At 49.9% G+C, this 13,140-nt stretch overlaps 1 protein-coding gene across 3 annotated transcripts in view; it reads left to right on the forward strand.

Moving 5' to 3' along the window:
• XKRX (XK related X-linked) overlaps nt 1–9,510 on the forward strand; it is a 28,191-nt gene extending 18,681 nt beyond the window's left edge. For all 3 annotated transcript variants that reach the window (XM_030575579.1, XM_030575577.1, XM_030575578.1), the window contains 2 exons: nt 2,786–3,045; nt 7,904–9,510. In XM_030575579.1, the coding sequence (XP_030431439.1) occupies nt 2,786–3,045; nt 7,904–8,649 (1,006 nt within the window). In that variant the 3' untranslated portion in view covers nt 8,650–9,510. The remainder of the gene's footprint in view (nt 1–2,785; nt 3,046–7,903) is intronic.
• Nucleotides 9,511–13,140: the final 3,630 nt, after the last annotated feature.

Consider the following 13,140-nt stretch of genomic DNA (forward strand, 5'->3'; position numbering starts at 1 on the left):
CCTCCTGAGGTCCCTTCCTACCTTGATATTCTAAAGGTTCCAGGAGCTCCAGGCTACTGCATTTGGTTCCCTTTAGCATTATACAGGAGATTGCAACCTGTTTCCTCCTGCCCACAGCAAGGCAAGAGTAGTTTTGAAAGGTCAAGTAAGCAAACCAGATTTAGGCTTGGATTCAGCTGCCTTACAAAAAATAGAATCTGTAACTTAGCAAAACCTCATGAGGCTGAGACAGTTCATTATCTCAAAATAATTCCATTTTCTCTCTCCCTCCTCTACCCAAAGACAGGCTCAGAGAAATAAAGCCCTGGAGATTTCCTCTTCTCCTCCGAACCACAGGAGTTTCCTACCCAGCCATCTCCCCCAAAGACAGTGGTCACTGGAACCTACCCAGGCAGCTTCCTGCCTCACCCCTTCCAGACTAAATGCTTACTGTCTCTCTGTAAGGGAGGTCTGCAGTGAACTCTTCTTTAACAAAGACTTCTTTTTCATGATTGCTATTTGCACTTCTTGTCCCCTCTGAGTTAGTTGGCCACACTGAGAAACAGGGAATTGGCTAATGAAGTCTGTGTAGTCGCAGCTGTATGGCATGGGGGAAGGGGCAAATTCTCTTGCTGGGGCCATTTCAGAGCTGAGATGAGAATAAGGTGTGGCTGGGAGTCCTGTCTCTGACTGAGGGAAGGCAGCTGTCACCTTGGGTTTGATGACATGGGAAGGATGAGATAGGGAGACATGGGACAAGGAAGGGAAGAGCACTGATGCAAATGGGTGAGTTTTGGAACAGTAAAATCCTAGGAGCAGCGAGACACCCAGGCTGCTGTAGCCATAGACCCAAGAGAGACAGGAGGAGCTGGATGCAGTAAACAGGAAGGGAAGAAGTCTAGGTCTCATTCTTAGAGAATGACAGTGATTCCTCCTTCCAGACAGGAATCTGCCCCTCCCTGTGTTAGCTCTGCCTATTCCAGCAAAACAGCCTGTTTTTACATACCCTATGTTGTGGGAAAGCCATGCTGGCTGCATTAGAGCTCACTAAAAAAATAATAAAGCTTTTAAAACCAGTTTCTGTTTCCAGCTGGGCTGGGGAACAGGCTAGGTGTCTCTCTTCTGGCCTGTGAGGGTGTCAGTTGCCCTGGGATGCACCCAGGTGATGTTCAGCTGTCTCCATGGAGAAATGTTGGGAAGGAGATAAGCAAGACAATATGGTATATCTAGCTGGCATCTAAACAACTAACTCAGAGCCCTCCACTTCGTGCAGTGCCCACAAACCCCCAGAGATTCAGAGCTGGTACTCCTTCTTACAGGAGGCAAAGAATGGAGGAGTATCAGGGTGTCCCTCAGCACGCGATGTTTTAGCTCTAATGGGATAATGCTGTCCTTGACTGAATATCCAAGATTTTGGGGACTTCCATCTGGCCATTTGATCAGGATGAGAGTTATTTTAGGGCTAAATTTCCACTGCCAGTTTTAATGGTAGCATAAATTGTATCATTGAGTAGAGGCCATCTGCAGGGCCTCTCTGATCCCACACCTTGCCCCAAATGCCTAACTCATCTTGCTGTGCAGACTCTAGCTGTGTGAAAGCACACAGCCGGATCCCTCTACAAGGGGACGATGCTGCAACTGGCCCCCATCCATTTCAGCAGCAAAAAGTAAAATGTAGAGTGCCTGTAATGCCTTCTGTTGTGACATCTGCAGGTACGTGGCTGAAGTGAGAGGAGCCTCAGAACATTCTAGAGAGACTTGTCTGCAAACCCTTTCAAGTGCAGCCCTGCAGTCCAAACTCTGAGTCTCACCTGGTTTCACCGAGTCATACATTGGCTCTGGGCTCACTGGAAACTGGTCCTTTCAGATGAATGTGGCTTCAGTTCAGAGTTTGCAACACAACATATAACCAGGCGAGGCTCGGGTCCCATAAGAGAAGTGGTGCAGAGGTCTAATTCCACTTGGTCTGAAAAATGGCGATTTCTCTTGTACCACTGATTGTCCTAATAAAGTTTTCCGCTATCAGTCTTAGAGTGCATTGGTTTCTAAGCTGAAGCTAAACACATTTAGGTGTTAGCTCTTTTCAGCAAACCATTTCTCTTTCTCTCATACTTACTCTGCCTCTAGTGATTTTGATGGATATTGAACTGACTCTTACAAGTGCTGAGAGTAATGTAATGCAGATTTCCAAAGAAAACCAAGGGCCAGAATATTTCAGAGAATGCACAGTGCAAGAATGGTCTCCAGGGCTGGCAAAACCAACCATAAACTACCACATACAGCATAAGCAGAAGGACTTCCCCAACCCTTCACTTACTCTAAGGAGGCCAGTGAGGACCTGGTTGTGGCAAAGACTCCAGGGTACCTGTTCCCTGGGCTAAAGTAAATCAAACAAAATGCATGGACGACAAGGGGGGAAAAGTCATGCTGCCAGAACTGTCATGCCAACAGGTTAGGAAGGGGATCACCACACACACACACACACACACACACACACACACACACACACACACACACACACACACACACACACACACACACACACACACACACAAGCAAAGCGTGTTTTGGGGTGCATGTTTCCCAAAATGCAAATATAGTGCCCTGCCCCTGGTTTGGGAACGGGGGGTGCTGTTTGCCTTGCCATGCTCTCCTTCACTAGTTGCCTCCTTGTTAAACTGCTTGAGTGGAATCAGCAAACTCCTGCTGGGGAGGATGCCGACAAGGAGAGACTTGCGGAGGAGCATGACAGGTCCCTGGTGAGGGTGCAGGCTGGCTGAGCTGATGGGCTCCTTTGTCTGTGCAGGTGCGTGGAGGCCCTGGTGGTTTACTGTTGCTCGGGGCGGCAGGAGGAGCCATATGTTACCATCACACGCAAGAAGAAGCTCAGGAAGGGCTCTGAGGTGGAGCTGGAGCAGGAGATCGGCCACTCAATCCGCAAGCTGGTCACACACCGCAATGCCTTCAAGCGCATGGCAGTGATCCAGGCCTTCCTGGGCTCCACACCGCAGCTCACACTGCAGCTGTACATCAGCATCATTGAGATGTATGTCCCCACTGCCAGAGGTAAAGGAGAAATGGGGCAGCATGGGTAGTGACCAGTGAGGCTCAAGTTGCAGGCCCAGAAATTCGAGTGCTTATCCAAGTCTATCAGGTCTGCAAATGCACAGTGGAAGTCTCATAAGAACAGGCTAGTCCTCTAGTTCAACCCCCTCTGGAATGGAAGGTGACAGATGTTTAACAGCACATAGCAATGCTGCACCATGCTTTGGGAGAGCATGTGAAGACCAATGCAGTATCCAGGGCCGGCCCCAGGCCCCAGTGCGCCAAGCGCATGCTTGGGGCAGCATGCCGTGGGGGGCGCTCTGCCGGTTGCCAGGAGGGCGGCAGGCGGCTCCAGTGGACCTCCCGCAGGCGTCCGTGTGGAGGGTCTGCTGGTCCCGCGGCTCCAGTGGACCTCCCACAGATGTGCCTGCGGATGCTCCACCGGAGCCGCAGGACCAGCGGACCCTCTGCAGGGACGCCTGCGGGAGGTCCACTGGAGCCGTGGGACCGGCGAGCAGCAGAGCGCCCCCCGCAGCGTGCCACCGTGCTTGGGGCGGCGAAATGGCTAGAGCTGGCCCTGGCAGTATCCAAATGATACTAGAGGGGAATGTTTAGGTAGCAAACTCAGACTTGTGGGTAACATCTTTATGGAGCCTGTTTCATGCCAGAGAAAAGGTCCATGGCAGGTAGGGCAGCACACTGCTGAATAGGATGTCTTAGGCACTGGCCCATACAGCTAAGATCTAAGTGTTCTAAACTTGATGTATCACTCAAAAAGGATGGGAAAGAAACATGTCTAGTTCAGTCCCTGGCTTATTTTTCCATGCAGGACTCTCTCTGTCGTGTAAAGTCCTGTAGCTGAGGGAATGATGGCCTAGTGGCTAGGGCACTGGTGTGGGGCTCAGGACATCTGGGTTCAATTCCTGTCTCACCCACTGACTGACTGCCTGTGTGGCCTTGCAGAGTCATAGTCTACCCTGTGCCTCAGTCCTCCAACAGTCAATTGGGGATAATGCCTTACCCCATAGGGCCCCATGGAGGCTAAAATCCATGAACCAATGTGAGGTGATCTGGTACCATGGCCATAAAAGTTAGATCCCCACCTCCACTAGGGGCATAGTGAGGTAGGGCTTTAACATCTCCCTTCATGTGATACTGTTGCCTCTGTCTCCTTTAGAAGCTGTGTCCATTCCAGAGCTCATCTTACTGTTACGTATATTTTAAAAAAAATTTCGTAGTCACATTTAAATCTGGTGCAGCCACAAATAAGTTCATATGACGTCCATGGAAAAAATCACTAAAGCTGTTAGGATCCAGGCAAGGAAACAGACTCCAAACCAAAATAAACCTTAATTTAAGCTAATAGTATAAATGATGAGGAGGAAATTGGGTTTTATCCAATCAGTTGCTATTCCTAATATACAGTGAGTGCTGTGTCTAGTGACTCTTTGCTTATAAAATCCTGAGAGCTACCGTCTCAGTCTCATTTAATAGAATTAGAGGGTGAGTGCCTCACTCATGCTTTGAGCTATTCATGCTGTGTAAAAGGGCAGGAGCAGTGTAAAGAGGCCCTAAATGCCCTGCTTCCAGCATGGAAGGAGTCCCCTGGTAGGGGCACTGTGGAAGAGAAGGCTACGTCCTAGGACCCCCTTGCAAGTTGGGGTGTATGGGTTGTGCTGAGGTAGGAGCAGTGTGCCGGAGTGAGGCCACAGCTTGCATCACTGGGGAGACTTGGGGGAAGCTATGGTAACTAAGAGAGGCTCCCAGAACTACTCCAATGGCCTCTCCAGACCCTGGACTGGTGCAGGACAGGGAGGGAACAAAAGTGGCTTAAAACCACCATAACTCCCCTCCCCCCCAGGCTGCAAGTTCATGCTGCTCCTCTGAGAGGCACAGCACAGAATCTTAGCCAGAGAGAGTCCCATAGGTCCATATCCTTGGCTGGTATGAATCATGGTAGCCCTATTGACTTAGCAGCATTGTTGATTTCACTTGCCAGGGATGGGGGCTATAAATTTCAACTGGATTGCTCCCATGAGTAAAGTTAAGCATCGACCTGGCCCAGGACTGGTAAAGTAAATTGGCTTTGGGTAGGGAAAGTGATCTCATGGATGAGGTGCAGGCCAGGAAGGAAGGTGACCTAGGTCCTTCTGTGGCTCTGCCACACATTTCCCGTGTGACCTGGAGCAAGCTCTAACTTGTGACTCAGTTTTCCCCTGAAGATAACAGCATGTACCTACCTCCTGCAGGTGTGGTGAGGCTAGATTAATTAATGTTTGTGAAGCGCTGTGAGAGCTGCAGATAGAAGAAGCTCTAGAAGCACAAAATAGTAGTATTGCATCTAATTTATTACAACTCGAACCTACTATTGTTAAAGTCAAAGGGAGGTTTTCCATTGACTGGGAGCAGGATTGGGCATAGAATCAGTAAATGTGTAAACCAAGCTTTCCAATTCCTCATGTATGTAAACAATGTAACCTCCTGAGGCAGTGGTTCTTAACCTTTCCCGGCTACTGTACTCCTTTTAGGAATCTGATTTGTTTTGCATGCCCCAAGTTTCACCTCACTTAAAAGCTACTTGCTTACAAAATCAGACATACAAATACAGAAGTGTCACTTGCTGAAAAATTGCTCACTTTCACATTTTTACCATAGCATTATAAGATAAATCAGTTGGAATATAAATATTGTACTTACATTTCAGTGTATAGTATATAGAGCAGTATAAACAAGGCATTGTCTATATGCAATTTTAGTTTGAAACTAGTGTTTATCACTAGTTTACATAAAAGTTTACTAGTTCAGAAAGTGGAGATTTCCATTCTTGTGTATGTCTCATATGCCTTAAGCTGCTAAACACTTACACACCCAAAGGGGCGTGAATTAATAGGAGAATGACACCCAGTTTCCACTGACCTTCACGTCCATGTGCAATTTAAGGTTTTGTGCAATGAGCAGTATTCCAGGTCACAAATAATGCACTGCTCCCTAGGAAAGAAGAGGAGATTATTCACAAAGCACAGAAAGAAACTCTCCTTTTCATTTTGTGAGGCCCTTCCAGGGTATACCTGTACACTCTGTATCCTCTGTAACTGTAAAACACTCTGGGTCTCACACTGTGGTCCTTGCATCACTGGGGACTTGCTGGTGGATCATGGAGTGCCGACTAGCCAGACTGTGCTGCCTGCCTTCCTTGCAGGACAGTTAACAGCACCTTTTCTGCCTAGTAGTACTTTTCTACATAAGCCAGTGCCATAGTTACCCAGGGATGCTGCGTGATCATGAATGTGAGGGAAAGTGTCCCCTAGAAAATCTCCATTCAGGTGTGATCCACACTACGGAAATGTTTGAGAAGCTCTGGAATAAAACCTCTGGCCATTCCAGCAACAGATGCAGGAAAGTAACCCTAGCTAAGGCATTTGCATAGGGAGCTTGTCTGTACATCTTGAATCTACATGCCACAGTAGCAAATACATCATTTACTTACTACACCTGAGATCAAAAGCAATTTTCCTTTATGGCTGCAGCGCAGTTTCCCTGTCCAGGCTGAACTAGAGTGACCAGGCCAGCAACGTTTCCTGTATATAAAGACTAACTTTGTAACACACAGGACAAAAGCTCACTCCTCTCACATGTACTACAGTACATTGAAATCATAGTATCTGATCGTTTGCCTGGCTACTGCTGAAACATGAGACAAAGTATGTCCTGCATTGACTTGCTGTGGCTCACAGGACATTAGTCACTAAATAAGGGTGGGCAGAGACTTGCTTAAACATAACTCTTCTAGCAGAATCTGTCAGAGATTGCCCCGTCGCAAGTCTGCAGCCACTTTCTTGTCTAGTTTATAACTGTGTTAGGTGCGGATCGCAGCAATAATTGTGTCTGATGACTGAGTCCAATGCACTTACAAGCCTCAGTCTGGACAGGGCCTGGGCGGGTTACGGTTGTAGAGACAGAAAAGGGAATGGGGCCAAACAGGATTCATGGCTGTCCTGCAGCCTGCCCTCCTTGCTACTGCACTAACTACCTAGGTGCTTATACCACACCGCTCCCCATTGTATTTCAGCACCTGGGCCACCAGATCATACCCAGTTACAACTGCACAACCCCAGCCAAGAGCAGAATTTTACCCTAACTCGGAGGTCCTAAGCCAAATTCAGGCCTAGCTGACGCAGGGGCAGCCATGGCTCTGGGCCTGCTGGCATCTGGGCTCAACTGAATCTCCTTTCTGGAGTGACATGGGGTTTGTTAGCTGTCTGAATTAGTGGGGTGGGGGAAGGTGTAGATGGTACATTAACCTACTGCTGAGCACCCACTCACCCAGCAGGTAAGAAGGAATGCAAATGTTCCCACTTTGGGCAGAAGAGGGTCTTGGGTGGCTACACTTACAGGAAGAAGAAAGAGGCTTGCTGTTGAGGATTTAGGGCACCAGGACATACTGTCTTCACCAGGCCGTTCTCGGCAGGGACATTCCTTTCCCATTTGGGATCTAGCTAACCAGACTGTTTCTGTCCCTCACCTGCAGCTGCTGTAGGCTCCTGCTGCTGCCTGCCACAAGCTATTCCTCCCCTGCTCCTTGCCAGCTCCCAGCCCCTTTTCATACCACTGTGAGCCATTCTGCCCCAGTACCAGTTCCAAACCCCTGCACACACCCTCCAGGCGTCATCCCTCACCAGTGCCTGCTTGAATTGGGCATGAGTTGTCCCTCCCCAGTACCCACTCCAAGCCCCTGTCCACACTGAGACTTTTGTGCCTGACCCAGGGTCTGCTTGGACAGTCGGGCAGAGGGGAAGTCATGGACTAGAGCAGCATGTGTGCATTGCCCTGTGTAACCTCTAACCACCCCTGGTCACCACCTTTCTTCCCTCCCATGCAGCAGTCCTGATGGGCATCTGCCTGGTATCAGTCACCTATGGGGCGCTGGTCTGCAACATCCTGGCCATCCAGATAAAATACGATGACTACAAGGTCCAGCTGCGGCCGTTGGCATTCATCTGTATCATCCTGTGGCGCAGCCTGGAGATCTCCACCCGTGTGGCCGTCCTGGTGCTCTTCTGCAGCGTCTTCAAGCACTGGATCATCCCCATTATGCTCGCCAACCTGCTGATCCTTTTCTTCCTGCCGTGGGTGCAATTCTGGTGTAGTGGCGCCCAGCTGCCCAACAATGTTGAAAAGAACTTTAGCCGAGTGGGCACCGTGGTGGTGCTGTGCTCCGTCACCCTCCTGTACGCTGGCATCAACATATTCTGCTGGTCGGCTGTGCAGCTGAAGCTGGCTGACCGGGACCTGATAGACAAGGCACAGAACTGGGGCCGGTTGGCCATGTACTATGCTGTGCGGCTGGCAGAGAACGCTGTCCTGCTTGTCCTCTGGTACCTCTTCAAGACAGACGTGTTTGACTACATCTGTGCCCCGCTGCTGGTGCTGCAGCTGCTGGTGGGCTACTGTCTGGCGATCTTCTTCATGCTCCTCTTCTTCCAGTACCTGCACCCATGTCGCCAGCTCTTCCAGCACAATGTCTCTGACTTCCTGCAGTGTGTCTGCTGCCAGCGATGTGCACCAGTCAGGCCCACGCAGCTCAATACACCCTGCGAGTCTGGCGTGAGGCACAGCATCGTCTGATGCACACAGCAGGGGGAGGGGGCAGGTCCAAAAGATACAACACGAGGCAGTTGCCTATGTTAATGACCGATCAAAAGCACTTGCCTGGCTCTTGCCCTGTGTCTAGCTGTGACACGTGCCTGTTTACAGACTGAATGGGGTGGGAGCAGCCAGGCAGCAAAGCTGTGATTTATGAAGAGGAGACCAGCCAGGCTGGGCCCAAGGGGCCTCCTTACCAGTCACTAGCACAAAGCAGGTCTAAGCTGAACAGGCACCAAGACCAGAATTCTCCTGTGCCACCCACACTGCAGATCTCGGCACTTTGATGTCATGGAGGGGTCTGGTGCCTGTGGACCCAGAATCCCACCCCTCCACACTCTGCCTCTGCTGCATACTGAGGTGTCCAGCAGGAGGGGCAAGTTCAGACTCCATTATGACAACCCCACTGCATGAATAAAGTGCACACTCGTCCCCACCTCCACCTCCTAACTTGTCAGGAGAGCCCTGGTCGGGGTAGGAGAGGAGTCCAGTCCCTGACTCTCTGCTTGTCCAGACCTCCATTGCCCACCAATACACTGCGTCAATTGCACACCCAACCTGGAGTGCAGGCGCCACCCTCTGCTGCCATGAAAGGAGATTTCTGTCTCCAAGTAAGTCCATGCATCCCTGGACACCCCTGCTGCCCTGTGCCTTTGCTTGGCACTGCACGTCTCAGCTGTACCTCAGCAGAAGGGACGTTGTTCATGATTGTGCCCTGTCTTCCCCATTCCCGGTGTTCTCTCTCTGGTTATTACTGTACATTTGTTGAACTCACAAAGGATGACTCTTGAAGTTGACATGGTGGGAAATGTTCTGTGTTTTAAAGGAACTGATGTCACTTTGGGTCTGGCTTTTGTCTCTTCTGGTTTTTCGTGGGCAGCATCATGTGGTTGGGTTTGAAGAGGCTGAGAGCTCCAGCGACTCATGCTCAGTGGGTGGAAATCAGGAGAATTTTCCTCCTCCCTGCTCCTGGGCTCTAACTGTTTAATAGTGCCCCAGTTAGGTGTGTGTTTATTCCTTTCTTTGTGGCTTGTGGTAGTGTTTGCTAGTTGAGTCCAAATTGAACACTGGATCCTGCCCCTTCATCCTCTGGGAAAGTCTGGATCCAGATCTGAACAGCTTGGCCCATCTCCAAGACATCAGCCTGAAAGGCCCCTGAATTCCAGGGAAGTCTAGTCTGGCTTCAGACATCCCTCAGTCCCACATCCAATTGCAACACACTATTTACCAACTTCCCTCCTCTAGCTGTTTGCTAAACAAATCTCTGGAGGGAAGAGCTCTCCCTCCAGGGAGACATTGGGAATGCAGTCTTATGTTTGCAGCAGAGATAACTGCAAATGCTAACATTACTGTCCCTGACCCAGTGGGGGAGGCCTAGCAGCAGAGTATAGATAAAGTACCACATCTCATACCTCAGAGCATAGCATCTAGTATCTGGGTGCACGGACGGTCTTGTCTAAATAATAGCCCTGAGCCTAGGCAGCGGCCATCCTGGAGGTCAGAGCAAGCCTGGGAGAACACCTCTATGTCACTAGAGCAGCGGTTCCCAAATGTCATTGCACCGTGACCCCCTTCTGACAATAAAAGTTACTATAGGACCCCAGGAGCGAGGACCAAAGCCTGAGCACACTCAAGCCTTGCTGCCCCAAGCGGGGGGCCAGAGCCTGAGCCCCACTGCCCCAGGCTGGGGGGGTCAAAGCTGAAACTAAGAGCTAGTCTTAGATGGGGGGCCTGCAACTTGAGCCCCACCACCCTAGGCTGAAGCCCTCAAGCTTCAGCTTTTGCGCCCAGACGGTAGGGCTCAGACTTCGGCTTTGGCCCCAGGTGGTGGGGCTTGGGCTTCAGTCCCAGGTCCCAGCAAGTCTAACGTGAGCCCTGACAGCCCCATTAAAATGGAGGTGTGACCCGCTTTGGTGTCCTGACCCACTTTGAGAACCACTGCACTAGAGCTCTGCAAGTGAAGGATAGCACTACACCCCGCTCCTGCCTAGTCTCGGTGCTCTCACCTAGCACTATGAATATCAGCCCTCAACTCTGTCCTGACAGCTGGTGAGCAGGAAATGTCGAAAGCAGGGCTGGGCAAACAAAACCAGCTTTGCAACCCAAACCTGCTTAGCCTCTCCACAGAGGCACTGCCAGGAGAAAGCGAGGGATAACAGGATCCTGCTCTTATCTGTGAACATTTTCCAAACCAGCTGTGACAGGTGTAGAAGCTTTCCTGATGGGGCTCATGTGCAGGCAGGACATTATTCCCACCAGATGGCAATACAAGTAGTATCTGGAGACCTAAGCCAGAGAGGTAGGTTTCTCCCTGAATGTGTCATAACTCGGGGAGCCCTGAAGGGAAGTGTTGCTACAGAAGCATGTGGAGGAATTGCTAACCAGCATAACCAGTTTTTGATCCTGGGGAGACAAAACAAAGGCTGGCAGCCTATACAGGCAGCCAGGTGCTGCACAGACTGTCTGGCTCAGTCACTTGTATTTCACAGACATGGTACAATACTCATCAGGGAGTTGAGTCTCAGCTTGGGGGGCAACATAGATAAGAGTTTTGTCCAGCAAAATCAATCCAGCATGGAGAAGACTGATTAGCCAGCATGGTGGGAGTTCTCCCAGAGGCTAGACGAGCAATTAGTTAAATACAGGGGATTTGCTGTGTTTGGAACATCAGACCCAGGAAATGCAGATGAGTGCTACAGTGGGGAAGGAAGGCCCTTGGGGAAACAGACCCCTGTAGGCTAGTCCCTTCCCTGCTGAATCAGTCCTCATGGCATCACAGAAATTCACCAAGCACAGACCTTAGGCCACCCTTTCATTCCCAGATGATGGCAGGTGGGTTGGAGAGTTTGGGTTCTTGTAGAAGGCAGGTTACTCATCCATCTGTTTCTGATATGCTCATCACCATGATTCCTACCTACCCTAAGGTGCGGTGTAAATCCTAAACATCTGGGCACCAAATACAAAATTACAAATTTGTCCCCAGTGATGGAGGGTAGTGCCTGTGCATAAGCCTCCTGCGCTGCAGCATCCTAAGGGTTAAGTTCCACCACTTAGGTGCATTCTAATGTCCTCTCCCACATGGGAGGTGCATGCCACCCCACCTACTGCCGAAGGGCCAGTCCATACTGGAGGTTTGCTCCAGGTATTTGTGTCTAGCCACTAGCATGGCTGAACTAGTGCATAGCTCTAGTGCTGACTGGCTATGAAAATGCATCAGTGTAGCCTTCCCTGTGCTTACAGGAGTGCTGTCTGTCTACATTGGGGAGTTGTGCAGTGCAGCTATGCCATTGGTTGGTCCCTGATGGCTTAATACCCAGTGTAGAGGAGACCTGTGCTTCCTAGAGCCACTAAGGGCTTGTCTACACTTACATTTTGTAGCACTCTAACTTGCTGGCTCAGAGGGGTGAAAAATCACCCTCCTGAGTGTAGCAAGTCTGAACACTTTAAAGTGCTAGTGTAGCCAGGCTCCCCGCCCTCTGAGCTAATTCTCTCATAGAGGTGGATTACCAGGAGCGCAACCACACTCATACTTCAAAGTGCTGCTGCAGGAGGATTCCCACAGTAGTGCTTTGAAGTTTCCAGTGTTAGGGAAGGGAAGCTCTGTCCACCTCAGCCCCATGATTATCAGCTGCCTCCCACACAGGCAGGCCAGACTGGCACAGGGGATAGTTCCATGGGGGATGTAAGGCAAGGGTGGGAATAGGAGGGCACTGCCCTTGAGAGGGGGAGAGAAAACGGGGCCCATCATCGTCTCCTCCCCTCTCTGTCACATTCTCCCCTTACAGAATAGGAACAGGGGCATGCTACAGTAAATGGAGGGTTGGGGGAAAACAATATTCACCTGTGGCTGTGGCCCCTTTTACAGTGTTTTCCAGCTGCCAGCTCCAGGCGCAGCTATGCACTTGCTGGCACCTGTGTCACAGACAAGACAGAGCTCTGAGCTGATTTGGGATTCCTGAGTGAGTGTGTGCATGCGTGCGTGTGTGCTGGAGTGAAAGGGACACTGGACAAGTACCATGCAGCAATACAGGGAGCTTTGTTTTCACAGGGAAGCTTTTCATTGTCCCACTCAACATTCAGTAACATCCACCTGGATTTTGTTATTAGTTCTTTTACAGTAGCACCAAGGGGCCCCAACATGGATCAGGACCCTATTCGTGCTAGGAGCTGAACATGTACAGTAGAACCTCAGAGTTACAAACACCAGTGTAACGAACTGACTGGTCAACCATACCTCATTTGGAACTGAAAGTATGCAGTCAGGCAGCAGCAGAGAGAGAGGGAAAAAAAGAACGAAAGAAAGAAAGAAAAAAAAAGCAAATACAGTACGTAACTGTGTTAAATTTAAACTACTAAAAATAAAGGGAAAGTTTAAAAAAAATTGACAAGGAAACTTTCTGTGCTAGTTTCATTTAAATTAAGATGGTTAAAAGCAGCATTTTTCTTCTGCAAAGTTTCAAAGCTGTATTAAGT

Source organism: Gopherus evgoodei, chromosome 9 (genome assembly GCF_007399415.2).
Source record: "Gopherus evgoodei ecotype Sinaloan lineage chromosome 9, rGopEvg1_v1.p, whole genome shotgun sequence".
NCBI classification, from domain to species: Eukaryota; Metazoa; Chordata; order Testudines; family Testudinidae; genus Gopherus; species Gopherus evgoodei.